At 38.9% G+C, this 21,430-nt stretch overlaps 1 protein-coding gene across 13 annotated transcripts in view; it reads left to right on the top strand.

Moving 5' to 3' along the window:
• The window catches only part of EPB41L2 (erythrocyte membrane protein band 4.1 like 2), a 205,242-nt gene that overhangs the window by 112,575 nt on the left and 71,237 nt on the right, over window positions 1-21,430 (top strand). For all 13 annotated transcript variants that reach the window (XM_043456961.1, XM_043456960.1, XM_043456958.1 and 10 more), the window contains one exon: window positions 10,861-10,965. In XM_043456961.1, the coding sequence (XP_043312896.1) occupies window positions 10,861-10,965 (105 nt within the window). The remainder of the gene's footprint in view (window positions 1-10,860; window positions 10,966-21,430) is intronic.

The raw sequence follows: 21,430 nt of genomic DNA, 5'->3' as shown, positions 1-21,430 counted from the left end.
CCAAGCAGAAATTTGGGGTTACAGGAAAAGTCTTAAATGCCTACTTCCTTCTATGTCAAGAAAACATAATAAAATTAAACTTTGTTAAGGACAAGCCATGCTTTGCCTGGCCAGTGTTCTCATTTTTGGCCTGGGCTCTCTGGATTGGCTTTCACTGGTTCTCTCATCTTGCAGAACCCGAATACCGTTGGTGTTCAAATGGTTTAATCTCTTCACTTCTGCCAAATATTAAGAAGAGGTGGGCTTCCACCCATAGGAGAGGTTGCAAAGAAAACATAAAAAAAAAACCCAAAATTGGATGGACACTATTGCTTACCCTTTTCCAGTCTACTTTCCAAAATTTTGTTGGCATTAATCCCATTCTCTTTCTCCTTTCCATTGTCGGGGGAGAGGGGAAGAATATGTGCGTGTGCACACAACACATCATTTTAGAATAGCTTCCATAGGGAGCAGAGCTAAGTGTGCATTTCAGTGTACTGTCTCTAATTAGAAGTCCATTTTCTACTTAGGAAAATCTGAACAATGAGCCTGTTTTATCACCAGGATAAAGTGAAGTGAGCTCTTCCCCTTAGAATAGCACACATCAAAGTTGCCAGGAAGTTTTCTGGATATCTCATTATAAAAAGACTTTGAATCAGTTGTAGCAGCTTTAGTGGCATCTGTTTTGATCCTGTTTGTTGTTTTCGTGCAGGTGTTTTTTGTTAGTCTTCATTTTTTTTCCTCCTCGTTTCCTCCTGCAGGTGTCCATTTTATTGTGTGTATATTTGTAATTGGGCAGAGCAGAGGTGGGTCAAAGTAGAAGAATGGAAATGCTATTCCTCTTAAAATACATTATTTTTTGACAGTTGATAGGTATGATTTAGTTTTTATTCACTTGGTTTGGGTCATTAGGTACTTATATAGAGTTTGTGGCTTTGTTCATCAAACATTTCTGGACATTGGTGACAATGTTGGATGTGGGGGGCGTTCTTCAACAAGAATGGACTTGGGAGCATTTCACTGTGTAGGATCTGATGCTCGGCAGTAGGATACACTTTAACTCTTCATTCACTGTGCCTGCGACAGTCAGGCAGAGGAAAACTGCCTTTGTTGACCAGTCCCATAAATGTAGACATAAGAATGCCTGGAAATGAATTTACTGTGAGAGATAACTGCTAGGAAAAATAAACATTTAGATTTATTTCCTTCATAATAAGAAAGTCACGAGGTGATTTCAGATGCTACATCTTAAAGAGATCTTTATGAGCATGCAGTGCAGAGTAAGTATTATAACAACAGGCGTCTTCAGCCTCCTGTAGCTTGATCCACCATGGAGGGTGAATACGTCTGTCCGCAGGCCAAGAGTAACTGTGCTTTCAAGCCAGATACCCTTCTTCCTAGTGATACTGCTTACTTCTCACTTTTAGTTATACCTGTTCTTCCCCCTTCAGGAAGCCTGATTGGATCCGTAGATTTGCTGGATACACATACGTGCACCAATCCACCTGCCCTTTCTTCCACTGACATTTTAGACATTTTATTCCCGAGTCTCCTGCAATTAGATTATTTCATCAATCACATGGTGTTTTTACTTAAGATTTCCTAGGAAATGTTAAACTAACTCCAGATTCTCCTAGAAAAGTTATGATGGACTGTAGTATTTACAGTTGGACGTGTTACAGACCTCACAGGGGTGGGGATGGCAGTTGAAGATAGGGAATGATTGACCGGAAACCCACTGACCATGTAAAAATATTGTTTCTGTTGGAAAAGATTCTGAATTTCAAGCAGATGTCACATGTCACACACAACTGCATTTTAGGGCAGAAGTAAGATAGGAGGGCTTTGAGTTGACCATCTGAATATGTGAATACATATGAGCAGAGAAGTATTATAAAGGACATTTCCAGCTTATGAACAGGTTCTATATGTACATCATATTTCAGAAAATTATTTATCTGAAGTGTATGTTTTCCCACAGAAGTAATGTACAAATGATTAGACTTCCAAGTTGATTTATAAAAGTATACATATAAGTTTCTGAACTGAGTTCTGGGTGCTAAATCTCAGAACAGGTGGATAAGGACAGAATTTCTACCTCATTTTTCTAATTTAGGCCAAAATTTAAAGTCCCTTTTTTTCCCCATATTTTTTTTCTATTTCTTAGTGCTTTTTACTGCCTAGATTTTCTTGTTGCTAGCTCCATGATGATATTCTGTTACTTTTTTGTAGTATTATAATACAAAAGTGTGCTGTTACCTGCCTACTGTTTCTCTATTCAGAATCAAAATTCTTCTAATCCCAAATGTTAGTAGATCTCTCAGCTAAGTAAAGAGAGAATTAGCAGCCTGAGTGAATGATTCCAGTGTGTGGATGATTGCTTATATTGCCTTCTAGGAGACATTAGCCTTTTAACAGAAACCTGTTCATGCTAAAGCTTCATAAGTGGTCGGATTTCACTCATGAAGCCAAGGGAAGTGAAAAATGAAAGCAGTTTGTGAGGGAGGTAGAAGGTTGTATTCGAGGTGGACTTTTGGGAAGGCATGCTCTGACACTCCTTAACTTCCTTGCTGAATCTCCATGTTTCTGACCCCTCACAGTTATTCCTCTTCTGTAGCTGAATTAGTTGATTAGAAATAAAGGATGTGTGGCTGTGGACAAAAGATTAAAAGTTTGTTTCATTTATTAAAACTAAAAGTTAGCATTTATTTGCCATTTTCCATGTACCATAAAGGTGAAACATTTTTCTATCTTATTTGCCATCTAAACTTATCTGATTGCTCATCAGATGATTTGTGTGCTCTGTTAAGAATTATGAAACATTTCAAAACCCAACAGATGGGAGTAGAGAAGCATTTCATGTCAGTACTGCATGTAGACTTGGGTAGACTTGGAATCACTGAATCATGAAATAGGGCTTTATAACATAGGAGAAAGGCAAGCTCCTCTGTTCTTGAGGAGTTAATTAAGGCATGCATGTGATTTTATTAAAGATGAGCCTGTATGCTGCTTCCAACTACACTAGGATTTCCTTTAATATTATTGTAGGATACAGTTACTTGAGCATATTTTTCAGTTTGTTCTGGCCTAGCATATGTTTTGTTTTGTAGTAGCCTTTTAATTTTTATTTCTAGTTCCTAGAACTACACTGAATAGTGTTTTATGTCATTCATGTCAACAGCACTGCAGAATTTCCCATGTTCAAGAATCCTAGGGAATGGAAAGAAAGATTTCGTAATGAACTATGAGAGGATTTTTCACTTTTCCTCCCTCCTCCCTTGGAGGCTGCTCTTGAAGGAATTGCGGGCTTTCCAGGTGGCTCAGTGGTAAAGAATCTGTCTACCAATGCAGGAGATGTGGGTTTGATCCCTGGGTTGGGAAGATCTCCTGGAGGAGGAAATGGCAACCCACTCCAGTATTCTGGCCTGGAGAACCTCATGGACAGAGGAACCTGGTGGGCTACCGTCAATGGGGTCGCAGAGAGTTGGATGCTACTGAGCACGCACACACTTGAAGGAATACTGTATAGGGAAAGTGAAAGGTGCTCAATTGTGTCTGATTCTTTGCGACCCCATGGACTCCAGGCCAGAATACTGGAGTGGGTAGCTTTTCCCTTCTCCAAGGGATCTTCCTAACCCAGGGATCGAACGCAGGTCTCCCTCATTGCAGGCGGATTCTTTTTTCTTCTTATTCTCTGTAGTGTCTTATAAGAAACCTATCATATGTGAAGGTTTTATAAAAGATTTATTTTATTATATATAAAATACCTATAATACATATTATTTTTTGAGCAGTCAGAAAAACGTTTTCAAGTTTAATGATAAGGGGAATGAACGGAACTTAAAAATCTTCCTTTATTATGATGATATTTACTCTGGAATTACATTTTTCATACACGCACACAATTGTTGGATGTGATTTCTTCCTTTTTTCCAGGATTTGAATGAACTTTGGGACTGAGGTGTGTCATTCAGATGGGTAGGAAAAGAACGACCCGATAAAATGATGGCCTGCAACTATTGAAGACACGCCTTTCCCCTTCTGTATGGTTCTCTTTGATTTCCTCCACCCCATGACAATGTCTCAGTTGTTGTGTTTGGTCTGTGTATACCTTTCTTTCCCTGGCCTTTTATACTTGCACAGTGTAGATTTGAGCTAGCGCAAAATACATAGCTCAAGGCTGTGTTGTATGGATTGCATTGTATACTTCCCAGCACTGTCTCCTGGGTGCACAATAACTGCAGTGTGGAGGGCCCACACGGAGACAGTGATGGTGTTTTATAAAACGCCACTGGTGTGCGGCATCAACTGCAATCTGCCGGGTAAGCAGTTGCGCAAATTCCTCCAAGTCAAGAGGCCTCCAGAAATGTCATGTTTTGGCCTCAATAGCAAATGCCACAAATAACAGCACAGGCACGGGGACTCCGCGTCTCAGATTCCAGCCTGCCTTTCTTCAGCTGGGCTTGTTGTGGATTGCTGAGCCTTCCCAACCCCTCCCAAAGGAAGTTCCCCAAAGCTAGTCTTCTAATCTTTGAAGAATACATATTTTAAGCCTACCTAAATTGTCTTGCTTTGTCTCTGTCTTTTGGACGTCTCTCATGGGTTATGTCCTCTTTTAAAGAAAAAAAAAAATCTTGATACCTGGGATATAGACCAAAGGACTGTTTTTATTTTTATTTTTTTTTAGTTTAAATTCTCAAGCCATTGATTTTATACTTCTGTTCAATGATATTCTTGGAGTTAAGGAGAGGTAAATGGGGGGAAAGTTGATTGTAAAGCTTGCTGGCATTTAATATAGGAAGTAAGCTTTCTTTTTGAAGTGTACTTGGCAAGTCGATTAACTGTTGTATGGCTTTACTTGTTTAAGTAACTGGTGCTACATTATCAGAATAGAGATGAACACAGTTTGTACTCTATAAAGATTCTAGTCTAAGGAGAGATATAAAGCAAAAGCACGCTTCAGATAGCAAGAAGAAATAACAGCGACTGATGTCCTAGGGAAGGAATGTGTAAAGACTGCAAAACCCCACTGTCTCCTTTTGGTTAAAGGTGGTGCATGGCTGGCTCTTAAGAGAAAGGAGCATGTTGGTTTTTCTGCTGACGTCATTCCTTTAGTTCCTGAGAAGTATTTGGAAGTGCTCTAATTACTAAGGAAGAGTCTTAAGTACAATGTAGAACTGTGAAAATAAAATGTAGGTCTGTGGCTGTTCTCCTAGAATCTAGTTGGCAGTGTGAGTCTGGCTTAGTTCCTTGAATATCTATGGGTTGGTAGTCCATGAGCTCTAGAGCCGGGAGCTTGCGTAAGACTGAGAGCCAGAAGACCTGATTCTAGACTCAACTCTGCCAGCTTAAGTGCCAAGCCATTGCCCCCAGCGTATCTTTTGGCCTACAAGTGAGCTGAGTTACTCAAGGCAGCCCTACTGTTGGAGACACTGGAGTGAGACACGCTGTTGCTTAAAGAACCCGGTCTGCAGAAGTAATAAGTATCAAAAGAAGTAGAACTTAAGAGTAAGTACCATAGATGTGAAATAAAGTACTTGATGGAGAAGGATAAGTATTAGAAGATTGAAATAGGCTTCATGGAGGGGAATTTGGAGATGTGTCTTAGAGGTAGGGTTTTAACATTTGGAAATTAAGGTAGAAAAGAAATTACGAGCTTGCCTTGGCAAGTTAACTGACCTTTTTATGTGGGACTAGCAGCACCTGCCCATAGTTACTACAACTAATGAACCAGCCACATATACTAGTATCTTAATGCACATTGTAAAGCAAAATATCTGTGTATTCTGCTGGGTTGAAAAATGTGTTTGTAGTCCCTTCACGCACCACAATTCAAGTTGTTTATAGAAAAATCAAAACAATGATAATATGAGAAAATTGCCTTCCTGGATACAAATGTAGAGTACTAATGTTTATGGACATCGCAAATAAGAATTCAGTTCTTTAAGAGGAATTCAGGAAATCAGACTGAAAAAGTTAGATCAGTTAAACTCTCTATAACCTCAGTTTTCTCATTGTGAAATGAGATTGAGTGTAGTAACTGAAAGCTCTTTATAATGATATTTAAAGTCAGTTATTATTTTAGAATAGTTCAGAAAGTTTCTGTGCTCTCAGCTGCCTTTTAATGCATTCACATAATGTGCCAAATATTTTATTAAGTACTTTGTTACATTTAACTTTTTGATCACCGTCATAAGGTGACTCAAGACATGCCTGAGGTTGCACAGTGATTAAGAGGTAGGGCTGGTGTTCAAATCCATGTCCCATTCTGCTCTGGTAGTGATGCTCTGACTAGCATATTGTTGAGATCGATGATTCACATGAGTGGTGGTGCATGCCAGAATCTAGGAGGGGAGAAGGAACAATTTCACTTTGCATGTCCCCCACACAGTTTTTTTTTTTTTTTTTTGGTTACACTATGTGGCATGCGGGATCTTAGTTGCCCAGACCAGGGATCAAACCCTTGCCCCCTCCAATGGAAGCGTGGGTTCCTAACCGTTCCTGGACCCCCAGGGAATCCCACCCTCAACATTTTTATGTACTTGTATTATGAAGTGTATCTTGATTCCTCTCCTCCAAACAATGAGGATTATTCCTTATGGAGTGAGTTGTGAACAGCGTGAAGGCAAAAAGGAAGTGGTGAGCCACTGGGTCGTGTTGCTGTCCGAGCACACTCAGGCAAGGTTGATTATAGATTAATATTTATGAAATGTGATAACTTGGTATGGTAAATATGTGTCATTTACTATGTCTCTGATAATTTGGTATGCATTCTTTATGAAATTAGAAGAAATATGCTAATTTGTTTGCCTTTTTTAATTAGCTTCCAAGGCAGATCAGTTTTAGGTGTTTTAAGAGTAACTTCTTGAGTTTTCTATGTTTTCTTTCTCTACTCCTTATTCCCCAGCTCCTGTTTCTTCCTCTCTTGTCTTGATGACTTTGTAGTATCTATTTTTTTCTTAAAAACATGTCAAAATCTTTTGAATGTTAATGTGTATAAATAATTAATGGAATAAAGTGATTGTAGGTTAATGGGTTTTATTTTATCTGACTAGAGATCCACTGGGTTTCCTTAGTTTGAGAGTTTTAGCATTGATCAGCCATTACTCTTTTAATATTGCCTCTTTCTTATTTTATTGTCTTCATCTAGAATTCTGGGAAGGTATGTATAGAATAGATCCCCTCTTCTAGCTTACAGGTCTGAAATTCTTTCATAGTCTTTATCTGTCTGTGCTTCATTTTGGGTCGTTTTTTCAGATCTATTTTACACCTTTTAACTGTATCAACCCATGTCCATTTGGATTATAATTTAATTAGTTTTATTTCTAAATGTTCTAATTGGTTCTTTTCAGAAGTTCTGCTTTTTGATAGTTACTTTTTCCTTGATATTTTAAAATACTTATTTCTTTAAATATATAAAAATGCTAATTTTGTATTCTGTACTTGATAATTCCATTGTCTACTGTCTCTGAATTTCTGACTGATATCATATCTAAGGCTCAATAATGGTAGCTGGTTTCCTTATGTGTCTTTAATCTTTTTGATTGTACTTGTTGGGATTTTATCTATGAGAATCATTTATTTTCCATTTCGTTAAGAGTCATTTCAGATGCCACAGCCACGGTGAGGTTATGATATTTCTCAGCCGCTTTTACTCATTCCATTCTTGGTGCTTCTCCCGTGCACTTTTGCATTTGCATCTTTCAGCACATGCCTGTTGGCTTTGTTGCTTTTTCGTCTTCCCAACCAGTTAAGTTCCTTGAGGGTGGAGATGCTGAATGAAAGCTTAAGTAATACTTGTGTGCAATTAAGATCTTATCGAGCATTTAAAATATCTATTTCCTGGAGAAGGGAAGCAGAGAATTGTGGAGAAGCAATCTGAGCATCTAGAAGATATTTTGGTGTTGGATGTGGGCTAGTGAAAGAGTTGGGAATAGAATTCAGCTGTGATTGGGTGAGGCGCTTGGTTTGGCACTGTAACATACACTATCTTCCTGGGTTTATTTGACCCTCACAGTGAGCTGTGAGAGAGCTGCTGTCTCATCTTACAGTTAAGGAGACGAAGTGGTTCATCCATTGTTAGACTTGTCCAATAATAGTAAAGTGCTTACGGAAAGCTGAACAAGGGAGGGACGGGGTCTGACTCCGACCCCCGTGTGAAGGCCTCCCGTTGCTGCCCCGCGAACCAGCGCCAGGCTGCGGCAGCGAGCTGTGTGGATACTTTGCTCTGAACCTTTTAGGGGAATTCTGTCCATGAGAGCATGTTTCTATCTTTGAAATGGAAAGCAGTGCGGAAGTATGATTTATTAATAAAAACTGATGGTAAGGCAATGTTGGAGCATGTTTTTCTCTTTGAACTGAGGTATGTGTTCGTATTTATAGACGTCAGTTGTCTTAGCTATCCGTTTTACCCTAATTTCAAATACCATTCCAACCAAATAAAGTAGCATGAATCTCCTTTGAGGCTGTCACATTTCACCATGATCTTCCAGGGCTAATCCGTTTCAGTAGTTAGCTTATTTGAAAGTAGTTGTCATTCTGTCAGAGGTTTCCTAGAAGTAACACCTTTGCTTGGAACCTATATCTGATTAAAGGCCGACTGCCTATATAAGCATCCATTGAGTTCTTAGTGTCTTTCTAAATAAGATCATCTCTTCTTTATAGTAGGTGAAATCTTCTGTGACCTATTTTATCCCTCCTTATAAGTACTTAGTGTGTGATGAACAAGTAGACGGATGTGGCAAGAGCTGCAGCAGTTTTCCCCCTTTGCTATCTTAGATAAGAACAATTCCTAATTACAAAGTAGTCACTGAAATTATCAATACAACTATGGTCAGTCACTGTGAGCCTGAGTGGTAGCTGTCACTACATTTAAAATAAGTATGTCACATAGAGTACACTGTATTATTGTATTTTCATTTGATTCAACAAGCATCTATTATGCTGGGCAATCTTCTTCTCTCTAGAGACTGAACAATATTGTTGAAATTAATGTCAGAGAAATTGAATTCTATCTTAGATTATTGATTACCTTAAAATATTTTTCGCTGTTGTTTGCAGCCAAGTCTCATATCTATTCCAGGCACTTATGAAGAAGAGATAATGGATTTTACTGCACATTTAAAAAAGTAACTATCATGATATGAGTCACCTTCTCCTTATAAAGTCAATTAAAATACCTTCAAACTCAGAGTCTTAATTATATAGATTAGTAATGGCTTGCAGATAATGAAATTCAGAAACTTTCATTTTAGAAGATTAATGCTAAATTTCATGTAAGTGAATTGAGTTATTTTTCATGTTTTAAAACTCTCCAACTTTTAATAAGAGCCAATATTGAATAAGCCCTCACTGTCCACACACTGTTCTAAGCTCTCATCATGTTATAAGTCATTTAGCACTTAACCACCTCCTGTATGGTAGATTCTATTATCTTTTAATAGATGTACAAATTCAGGCAAAGAGAACTTAAGTGTCTTGCCTCTATGTAAATACAATCTATTTACATAGATTGTAAATAGTGGAAAGGCATTTCGAACTTTGGAATTTGGAATCTGGAGCCCAATACTCCCACTTATTACACTATATCTGTGTGTGCTTTAAATGTGTGGATGTGTAAACACTTATCTGTTTCATGTATACTTTATCATTGTTTGAATCTGTAGCGAGGTGGATAGCACACTGCTTGTAATGTTGAAATCATGTAATCTCTCTGGCTTTCTCCCTCTTTCCTCTACTATTTAATGTAATTCTTTTCCTAAAAAAGAAGTGTCTAACTATGAAAATTTGATAATCAAGGTTGCAGATTCTGCTTCACAAGTGTTGCAGGCATGGATTTCTTACCTCTGCTTCCACAGGCAGAGGACAGAAACACACACTTGAATCAAGTTTCCGTGAAGACTTTATCTTCTGAAAACCCTTATCAGAGTCGTCCCGATTTGAAATTGAAATGTCTTTTATGTCTTACTCCATTTTTAAAGATGTCTGTGTGGCAAGCATTCATTTTCACACATTGGATGAACTAACTAGTAGACATTTCAATAATGTGAGGCATTTGTCTCGAGGATGAACATGTCTGTCTTCTGGCTTGTTCCCGTCTCACTTGCAGTCCAGGGGTTGTTTATCTCCATGCAGGGGAAGGAGGGGTGTGTCTGACCCAGCTCTGCACTTGGTGGTTCCCAGGGCTGTGCCTTTTAATTGGAGTCACCACTTTATGTTTTGACATTGATTAAACAGTGAATTTTTCTTCTGAAGCTGTTATAGGCTTTTATATCTCTGTTGATAGTAGATTAAATCCTTGGAGGCAGCTGATTTACTGTCTCAGCTTCATTCTCTTCTATTTTTAAGATTTGTTCTAAGGAGTGAATGCCATATGATCTTCCAGAAAAAGTGTAACTTTGTATTGAAAAACATAATTTCTACTCTACAGACACTCTGGAATAAAAATCACACTTAAGTCGTGATGGAATGATTTGTGTTAGGGTACGTGGAGCTTAATGATTTTCCTGGGGAGAGTGTACCCGAGCCACTTTGAGGAACTGAGGGGGGCAGCTTGGACATACTTTTGTACTGCTTTAAAAACAAATAAGTGAACTCTTTAAGCATTTTAATTTTTTTGGTTTTTGAAATATTAACATGGAGTAGCAGTAAAGCCTAGGCCGTCTGGCTAATCATGCTTTCGTTTTGGAATTTATGTTTTTTTTGGGAGTGGGGAGTTTAAAATGAAAAGTTATGAATCATTTTCGGGTATTATTTTAATAGAGGATTGGAAAATATTTCATATTAATTTATGCTAAGTAATTTTATCTGATATGTCCTTGATTTATAGCACTCATGGACCTTTAGTGCTTGAAAAGTAAAGATGTTATTCTTTTTCCTCAGAAACGTGCTAAGGGGCAAGTGTTATTTGACAAAGTGTGTGAACATCTCAATCTCTTGGAGAAGGACTACTTTGGACTTGTGTTTCAGGAGAACCCTGAGCAGAAAGTAAGTGAAATTATCTTAAGTTTGTTTATATTGTCTTAAAAAAATACTGTGTGTTTCTCTTAACTGGTGTAAAATTTAGTTTTCAAATAACTTATTTCATGTTATTATTATGACAGTTTATGTTTATTGTGGTGGTGGTTTAGTCGCTGAGTTGTGTCCGGCTCTTCCAATCCCTGTCAGGCTCCTCTGTTGATGGGATTCTCCAGGCAAGAATACTGGAGTGGGTTGCCATGAACTTCTCCAGGGGATCCTCCCAACCCAGGGATTGAACCCAGGTCTCCCACATTGCAGGGAGATTCTTTACTGTCTGAGCCACCAGGGAAGCCCAAAAAGCAGGGAAGGAGGAATATTGGAAGAAATATCAGGAATACCCATCTGTACTTATCTGGAGGTTCAGGAGAGCGTTTGCCTTGCTGAATAGATGAGTGGTTGGTAGGGATGAAGGTGTTCCTTGCCCTGTTGTGTGGGTTATTGGGGGCAAAACAGAAGGCAGAGTCCAGTTGACACAACGTGGTAGAGTGAGTGATTGATCGATTGATTTGGGCTGTACCAGGGTAGATTTGTGATCAGTTTATTGTCTGCAATTTTGTTGCACTTCTGTTTTTCTAGGATTCTGTTTCTGAACCTTTTTATCAAAGGATGATGGTATAAACGGGTTTATTCTTACTGTGTGCTTAAGATGTCTCTGCCGTTTGATTTAGTAAATGAATTAAACAGTCCATAATAGCCTGTTTTTTATATGTACATACTGCAAGAAAAAAATAAAATAATAATACAAACTTTCCCCCAGTTACTCTTATATTTTCCCATGGAGTCAGAGGAAAATGTTTTAATATACCCTCTTAAGTTGTTTTCCAGAGGTGTGCAAATTAAACTGACAAAGGATGACTTTTATTCATGTGAGTAAGTGGGAGTTCACAGAAAACTGTGACTGTAGGAAGTGGTCAGGGCATCTTAACAGGGGAAAGAGGTAGGAAAAGGCCCTTACGGAAAATGAGTGACTTTTAGGGAAGGTGAGGGCCCTGTAGGAGAACAGGTGGGAGACAGGCTCGTTTCGTGCCAGTGTCTGTTTAGCTGAGGGCTTCTCCTCTCAGTGATGAGTCAGTCTTCCCTGGTTGGAAGGAAAAGGTATTCTTTTCCTTCCAAGAAAGGGAAGAGATTTATGACAACCTAGTTCTCCTGCTTTCAGGTAAAAGGAAAGCCTGTTCTTACGTGTCTGCAGCTCAACGTGGTGTTTATCCACCGTGGTGCGTTCTGGACCCCCTCCATGGTGACTTGAATTGGACGCAGACGTCCGCGCTATAAGAATCAAACTGGCAGGTCGGAAGGGAGTGGAGTTTGCCAGAGCCCACTGTCTTCTGAGTAGAGGTGACTTGATATATCTGGAGAAGGAAATGGCAACCCACGCCAGTATTCTTGCCTGGAAAATCCCATCGACAAAGGAGCCTGGTGTGCTACCGTCCGTGGGGTTGCAAAGAGTCGGACGTGACTGAGTGACTAAACGACAACAAGGTCTTAGTTGCAGCCATTAGGGATCCTTAATCGCTGCATTTGGGCTCCTCATTTGCTGCATGAGTGATCTAGTTCTCTGACCAGGGGTCGAACCCAGGTCCTCTGCACTGGGAGTCTTAGCCCCTGGACCACCAGGGAAGTCCCCTGAAGTGGTAGATTTGATCAGCCAGGACTCTGTGAAGATCTGCCTGATCCCAGAGTGCATTGAGATGGTTTCTGCTCCAGGACCTTCCTGATATGCCGCTAAGCAGGACAATCAGAGTGCTCTAATGCTTGATGCTAATTCCAGGGACCTTCAGGGCTTCTCCCTTTCCTAAGCATATGAAAGAGAAATATTCACCAGTTCTGGCAATTAACCAGACTTAACCTCTAGCCTTCTGTCTTTGTCAGTTTGAGCTTCTCTAACAAAGTGCTGTAGACTGAGTGACTTGTAAACAATAGACTTGTGTTTCTCGTTGTTCAGGAGCCTGGGAAGGCCGAGCAAGGTGCCCGCTGATTCAGTGTGGTGAGGGCCCCTTCCTGGCTCATGGACCTCCTGTGGTATCCTCACATGGTGGAATGAGCAGGAGGGCTCTCCAAAGCCTCTCTTATAATGTCGCTGATCACACTCATGTGGGCTCCACCTTCATGACCTAATCACCCCAAAGGCCTCAACTCCAAATACTGTCACATTGGGGATTAGGCTTCAGTGTATGAATTTGGGGGAAGGACACAAGCCTTCAGCCTCTGTCACTCTCCTCATTGTTAAGGAAGTTCTTTCTCTACTTCACTTTCTGAGTACTGGGACTTAACTCTGGTGGAGAAGATACTGATGCAGGATGAAGAGTGAAGGCTGGGTCCAGGGTTATGCCCTGAAAGGAAGCCCTTTGGAATCTTTAGACGGTGGCTGTGGGCAGACTCACTGTGATGGTTCTGAGGATGCCCAGAACGCTTGGTCACACTGTGACCTTTGCAGTTACCTCCCAACATCTAATATTCATGTCAGAGTCAGTAGGTAGGTGAATATAGACTGTAAAGTTTTATTTATCCACAGGCCTTCATTATTTGTATTTATACATTCTGGTAATGAAATGCAGGATACAAACAGTGATGATTATATATAAACTGACTTTTCTCAACTTGCTGCATTTTAAATCCTTGATACCTAATTTGTGGTTTAATTCCACATTGAAACTGAAGACAATTAAATTGCATGCCTGCCCACTGAATAGTGTGTAAATGTTCTTATTAGAACTCTGTTTAGAATATTTTTCTTAGAAGTAATAACATATTAGACATTCAACTAAATAAACTAGGTGCTCTTTTAGACTTTAAATTATAAGGTAGTCTTGATAATGTTTCCAACCATGTGCTCTTCTGTTGGCCCTCAAAGCTGTAAAAGAGAAAGTGATGGAAATTTGGCTAGGAGCACTTAATCTTTCTTAAGAAGGAAAACCATCAATATGTTGTAAAATGTGTAGAATAACTTCTGTTATAAACATGATATGCTGTATTAAGACATACAGTATTTCTGAAACATTAGAGTTGCATGGTGAAGAATGGTATTTAGATAGTAGGAGTCTCTATTTTTTATTTTGCTGACTCTTAGTATATGTGCCTGATCCGTGTTTTTCTCCTGAGTCTCAGACTCATATACTTCACTCTCTACTGGACACTACACTCACTTGTCTAAAAGGAAACTAGTCTTCTCCTTCATCTATTCCCTGAAGAGTAGTTTTAAATTGCTTACACTTTTTATACCTCTTTTCATTGCTTGTCAGTCAATAAGTTCTGTCTTCTACCTGCTGGCATCCTTCTCCTGGTTCTCTTTGTCCAGTGTTCTTGCTTTGGTTTAGGCCCCTGTCATCTCTTGCTTTGAATATTTTATCAGCCTCCTAACTGGTTTAACTGCCCAGTCCCAGACCTCTGTGATCATTCTTCTCCCTACTGCTAGATCGAACTTTCGGGAAGGCATAGCCCATCTTGGCACTCCTTGCTTAAAGCCATTTAATGGATGCAATCTAACCCTCTTAGTGTGGTTTACAAAGCTCTTGGTCAAGTGACTGTGGTCTACTTCTTTGTCTTCATTTCTCAGTAACTCCTCACAAAAATCCATATTCAATTCACACCATATTTCTCTCATAAGGGAAGCTTTGCCCGTCCATAGCATATCTGCTTGAACATACTATCCCTTGTATTTGGAATATCCTTCTCATTTTTTTTTTCTTTTTTTGAATCTGAATGTCTATTATTAAGATCCAGCTTAGGTATTCGACTCTATGAGATTTTCCTTGGTTGTTTTCCACCATCATCCTTCCTGGCCCCAACTCAAGGAGAGTTAACAGTTCTGTCTTCTAGACATTTCAGTTCAGTTCAGTCACTCAGTCATGTCCGACTCTTTGCAACCCCATGAACTGTAGCATGTCAGGCCTCCCTGTCCATCACCAACTCATCCTCTGTCGTCCCCTTCTCCTCCTGCCCTCAATCTTTCCCAGCATCAGGGTCTTTTCCAGTGAGTCAGTTCTTCACATCAGGTGGCCAAAGTATTGGAGTTTCAGTTTCAGCATCAGTCCTTCCAATGAACACCCAGGACTGATCTCCTTTAGGATGGACTGATTGGATCTCCTTTCAGTCCAAGGGACTCTTAAGAGTCTTCTCCAACACCACAGCTCAAAAACATCAATTCTTCGGTGCTCAGCTTTCTTTATAGTCCAACTCTCATACCTGTACACGACTACTGGGAAAACCATAGCTTTGACTAGATGGACCTTTGTTGGTAAAGTAATATCTCTGTTTTTTAATAAGCTGTCTAGGTTTGTCATAGCTTTACTTCCAAGGAGCAAGCATCTTTTAATTTCATGGTTGCACTTACCACTTGCAGTGATTTTGGAGCCCAAAATAATAAAGTCAGTCACTGTTTCCATTGTTTCCCCATCTATTTGCCATGAAGGGATGGGACCAGATGCCATGATCTTCGTTTTCTGAAGGAAAAGTTGAGCTTTAAGCCAACTTTTTCACTCTCCTCTTTCACTTTCATCAAGAGGCTCTTTAGTTCTTCTTCACTTTCTACCGTAAGGGTGGTGTCATCTGAGTGTCTGAGGTTATTGATATTTCTCCTGGCAATCTTGATTCTAGCTAGACATCTAGACATTTAGCACAAATGTCCATCTAGATGTTTAGCACACACCTTATTTATCAGTCTTTCTCCCCATTGTTCTAGAAACAGTGTAGCTTCTGTGTGTCTAGACAGTATCACATATTGTAAAATTCAACCTGTGCACCATCTCACACCCATTGAGAAGGTCACTGTTAAAAAAAAAAGAAAATAACAAGTGTTGGCAAGGAAGGATGGTGAAAAAATTAGGAAACCAACCTGTATTCTGGTGATGGAAAAGTAATATGGTGCAGCTATTAGGGAAACAGTAGAGAAGTTAGTCAAAAAATTATAAATAGATTTACCACTTTTGGGTATATATCCTGAAGAATCATAAGTAGGATCTCGAAGAGGTATTTGTACACCCACATTCATTGCATCACTACTTACAATAGCCAAGAGGTAGAAGCAGCCCAAATGTTCCTTGATGGATGAATTAGATAAATAAAACATGGCATATTCAGAATATGGTGAATAGAATGTTTTTGAGCATTAAAGAATGAAGTCTTGTTAATCCTGTAACATGGATGAACCTAGAGGATATTACACTGAATGAAATGTTTAGTCACAAAAGACAATTACTGTGAGTCCCTTGTATGAGGTATTCCCTAGGCAGACCCATGGAAAAACAGAGTAAAATGGTGGTTACCTGGATTGGGGTGAGGAGATAATGGAAAATTGTTGTTCATTGGGGATAGAGTTTGTTTTGCAAGATGAAAAAGTTCTAGAATCTGTTGCACAACAATGTGATATAGTTAGTTCTGCTAAACTGTACAGTAAACGTTGGTTAAGAGGATGAATTTTGTGTTTTTTTTTTAAACCACATTAAAAAAAATTACCACCCATGTGCAAACTAGTATGCATCTGCAACTCTAGCAGTGAATAATTAAGACATAAATTCTGCCTTCACGAATGTCCCCACTTAGTTCCAGTTGAGAAGACAGAGTGAAAAAAAAAAGGAAAAAACCCAAATTACTCAGTTAATAAATTTTGACTACTGCTCTATAGGAAGAGTTCAGGTTACTACCAGGGAAGACTTCCTAGGAGAGAATGATGCTTATGCAGAGACCTGAAGTTTGAGCTGGGCCAAGGGGACTTAGGAAGCACACACATAGGGCCCTGAGTAGGGACAGCTGACCTCTTGGAAAATGAAAAGACGTCTCTTGCGGCTAGTGAGGGGAGACCGAGTGTTGGTAGGGGTCAGGTTATGCAGGGCCATCTAGGCTGTATATTTATTTATCAAGGCTTGGGAGATCTCCTTTATGCTCAGAAAAATGATGGCATTGATAAGCTGATGCAGTGATATGAGACAACCAGTCTTGCCTTTAAAAAGATCTGAGTGTGAGCAGGACTCCAAAGCATAAAAGGAGCCTCAGTTGAGGTTATGGCAGAGAAAGTAGACAAGCAAATGATTTAAAAGCGATATGGATTGCTTGCTGTTGACAGTCCAGCTGAGATCATAAAACTGTGATGGCAGCAGAATACATTTTGCTTCTCTTATTGCTCTCTGCAGCCTGGGCATAGTAGTGGAGAAATGGGGTGTTATGTTCAAGTGGTTATGGTAAGAGGGCAAAAGGTTGAGAAAGCCAGAGATCCTGATGCATAGGTAATCAAGCTAATTGATTCATAAGATCACTGGGAGGAACGTAAGCTGAAATGGGCTGATAGACTGGGAGAAAACGGCTGGGACCGAGGGATGAAAGTTCTAAGTTGAAGGGCAGGTATGGTTAGAATAAATGGGGAGAAGACTTAGGAGAAGAAATGATTGCATCTGAGAATGGAATGATGACTTCTAATGAGGCGGAGAACTCTGTGTGGTGACAAGACAGTGTTCAGCCATGAAAAGGTTTGACTGAAATCAGAGAGAAGCGAAGGTCATTAAGGCAGGATTAAGGTAAGGTTAAGTTTGGAGGAGTTCTCCATAGGGTTGCCATGGACCAAAAAAGCTGTTAAACCAAGAACTCATAATTGTGTATTTTTAACTCTGTAGTTTCTCGTCCAAAATTTGGGATGAAAATGCCCACAAAATTAGGCACACACTTTGTTATCTAGACCTTAACTGTAGAACAATGGAAGAATAAACAGTGGGGTGTCCTTTCTGAAATACTTTGCAGAAAATGAATGCACACATGTAATTGGCATTGCCAATATTTAATTATTTCACATATAATCTGATTTTCCTGTGTAACTTTTGTCTTGTGTAATTTTCTTACTCCTTCTTGCTTATGTAGATAAAATCCAGTTCTTAAGACATCTGGGCAAAAGAACTTTTATTTTCCCCGATATAAATTTGTATCATGTCTTTTTTTTTCCCCACAGAAACTTATATTGTTGCACTAACTCAGCTCATGCATTTTCACCAATGCAGTGCTACAGGATATAGGAATTTAAACTGCTTTTTTTTATGCTGAATATTATCTGTGTTTATAGATGTTTCAGTCACTTATTTTAACATATAATAAGAAGGTGAGGTAAAGCCATGGTTATTTGTATGAACACTTTCCAAGGAGAGGAAAGTCTAATCTTTATTTTAGTGTAGTGCTATATCTCTTATGGTTGGAAGCCTTTCACGTCACTCTTGAGTATGAAAATCTATCATTATTAATGTTGGAACTTTTTAATGTCTGCTGAGAACTCATATAAGCTTTATTGTGGAAAATTTGTTAAAAATACGTGAAATCAAGCAATGTGTTATTCTTTTATACACAGAAGTCTAAGTCTATATAGTGCTTGTATTCATGTCTAAATGGAACCATCATTAAGAGTTTTGGATTGTCTTTAAAGGGAAAAGACTGTCTTGAGTTTTTGATGTTAATAGAATTTGGCATCTGGCCCAGGGATTTTAATGTCATTTTGCTTCCAGCTATATTGAAAGGGGAGCTTGTTTGAAGTGTAGCTGATATCCACAGCTAAATTTATAAAAATTGATTAATGCATTTCTCTGATAGACCATTTCCTCCCCTCACCAAAACTAGAACTAAAAACTCCAATATTAAACTATTTGTTGTATATAAACTGTTCTTTAATAAAATTCTATATTCAATCCGGATACACCTTATAATACCACAGATAGGAGTTGGAATCATGTTCTCCCAGACGCATGGTGAATGTTTCACTGTAGCTTAGAAGGCCTGTGACGTTTCTGCTAACACCAGCATGATGGCAGTGTTCTGTTAAACTTAATTTAGACAGAGGTATGTACAGTAAAGTAGATCTGCTTCAGTGCTATAAATTCTTAAAGGAAAATGCAGATTTCAGACAAAATTATTGTTTACCATCTGGTGATAGGGTGTGTGTTGGGTTAACTTTAATGTCTCTCACTGGCAGAATTGACAAGCACCAGTTTTTAAGGCATGACTAGTCTATGATTCTTCTGCTCAAAGGGTGGTCCAGGGCCCAGAAGCATTGGCATCCCCCAGAAGCTTGTTAGCGGTGAGAGGGTTTCCAAATCCTCACCCCAGGCTCACTGTCTGGTGATCTACATTTGGACTGGAGCTTCAGGTCATTTACATATACATTTAGGCTTGAGAAGCACCGATCTAGGGCATAAGTGCTCTTTTGAAGTGGCAGAGAGAATTACTGGAGTTTGGAATGTCACGAAAGCCGAGAAAGCAGGGGGCACTAGTAACCCCAAGTGGCTCGGTGTTGGGGTGCTCACAGCCTCTTGGTGGGGAGTGAGGCTCTTCACAGTTCTCGTGGACATCTGCACCATACAGTCTCTGAGGTTTTTCTAACACCAGCATCCAATGAACGTAAATATAGTGATTCGTAATGAAGCTTTTATATTTTTCTAGGTGTTTCTGTTAGAAAATAAATGAGAATCACTTTATTTCACACGTTTTCTGAGACTCAGTATTGAAAATGTTATAGGGAAGTGACAGACGGCTTGATATTAACCAAAACTGTTCTACAGCCTCAGATTTGTAGTGGAGAAGAGAGTAGTAGGGAAAAATTGAAGGCAAAAGGAGAAAGGGATGACAGAGGATGAGATGGCTGGATAGCCTCACCGACTCAGTGGTCGTGAATTTGAGCAAACTCCGGGAGGTAGAGAAGGACAGGGAAGCCTGGTGTGCTGCAGTCCATGAGGTTGAAAAGAGTCAGACACAGCTTAGCGACAGCAACAGCTCCTTAATCCTAAGGAGCTTCTCCTAATTAAGTGGCAGAAGGACTTGAGTGTGAAAGAAAAAATATGTGTATAGCTATTTGCTGCTTAGTTTAAAAACAATTTTTTTTTCTGTAACTTTCCAAGGCAGATTTTTGTTTTGTTTGTGGTGGATTCCTTTGACAGTCTGGTGAATTCTATGCACTGCTTCTTTTTTATTTTTGTATTCAAGAAGTAGTTTTATTCAGTGGGCTAATTGCCAATTTCAAAATATTTGGTATTCATTACTCATAATTCAGCGTGTTTCACAATTTAAGTTTTAAACGCTGAATGAAAGATTAACATTGACATATAATTGGGATTTCTTTCCAGTCCAAACTGCATCTTTCAACCATAAGACTATGATTTAAGCTATTGATAATTTTATGTAAAATCATATATGGGATGCATCTCAGAACAGTGTTTGAAATATGTGATTATAATAAAGTACACAGGCCTATGAAGGAAACCAGTAAATAACATTCTAACATATTAATTTAAAAATTGAGATAAAGTCATCATCAATATCTAACCCCTACTGTGATTTCAGAATATTAGCATAAGTGATATTTTAAGATCTGCAACTACTCTGATGTGCTGTGGAAAAAGTTTTGATTCCTATCAGTGACAAAGCTAAGAGCACTGTTGATATTAGCCAGAATTTTTCCCCTCTGTATTCATAACTGATTGTAATGTTGAATTTCAGCTAAAGGTTAATGAAGATAGAGATGTAATACTCTTTCCCCCTGATTCATAGACTTTTGATTTCATTAAGATAATTTTAATAGCACAGATATTCTAGGACCACATTTTAATTTTAATTTACTTTTGTTGGAAGCCTGTGATAGGATTCTCTGAGGAGGGAGGGTTCTGATTTTTTTCTCTCATCTGGCCCATGACTGCAGTGACTATATTTTTTGAATCTAGAGTCTGATTTATTAACTTTTTGTGGGTAGAAATAGTCACATAAACATTAAATTCTTTAATATATATAGTACATCACCTTTGGAAATAAAAAATTACGTGAAAAGAGATATACACAGAAAGGTGATGGGCCAATTTAATTTTATCATTGACAGAAAACATCTGCTATTAAAAGCATTGGATAAAGTCCTTTGTGTGTGTCCTTACTCTTCAGGAAACATTTGAATGAATGTTTGAAAAGAAGAACCCCATGAGGTAGATGATGTGATCTTCATCTTAAAGTTTAGGAAATTGAGGCTTAAATTAAGACTAATGAGCCCAAGATCACAGAGTCGGTGGAAGGCAGAATTTTGCTCTACATGTATCCGATTCGAAAATCTATGTATGTGGCAGCAAATGTTTATACAAGGCGAGCGGTGCAGCGTAGTCTGTCATGGGTGTGCGTGTGTGTGCATTCATGTCTTTCTCTGGCTTTGTCCGTCTTTCTGCATCTGCTTCTTGATCTCCCCAGCACTTCTCAAGTATCAAAACCAAGAATTTGTAACGAGTTTTATATCTACTATTTACTTGTAATTGATAATGCAGAAAATTTAGACTTGGTATTATTTTTAAAAGTCATGTTAGGGCATTTTTGGGTTTTTTACTTATGGACTTAACGAACCTAGGCAGTAAAATTATATCCCAGTCATCATGATTGAAGGACTCATTGGAGCTAGTTATTCAAATAAAAATAAGCCTAAGAAAAATAATCTGTA

This window comes from Cervus canadensis, chromosome 33, assembly GCF_019320065.1.
Source record: "Cervus canadensis isolate Bull #8, Minnesota chromosome 33, ASM1932006v1, whole genome shotgun sequence".
In the NCBI taxonomy this organism is placed as follows: Eukaryota; Metazoa; Chordata; class Mammalia; order Artiodactyla; family Cervidae; genus Cervus; species Cervus canadensis.
This window is presented reverse-complemented; position numbering and strand designations above follow the sequence as displayed.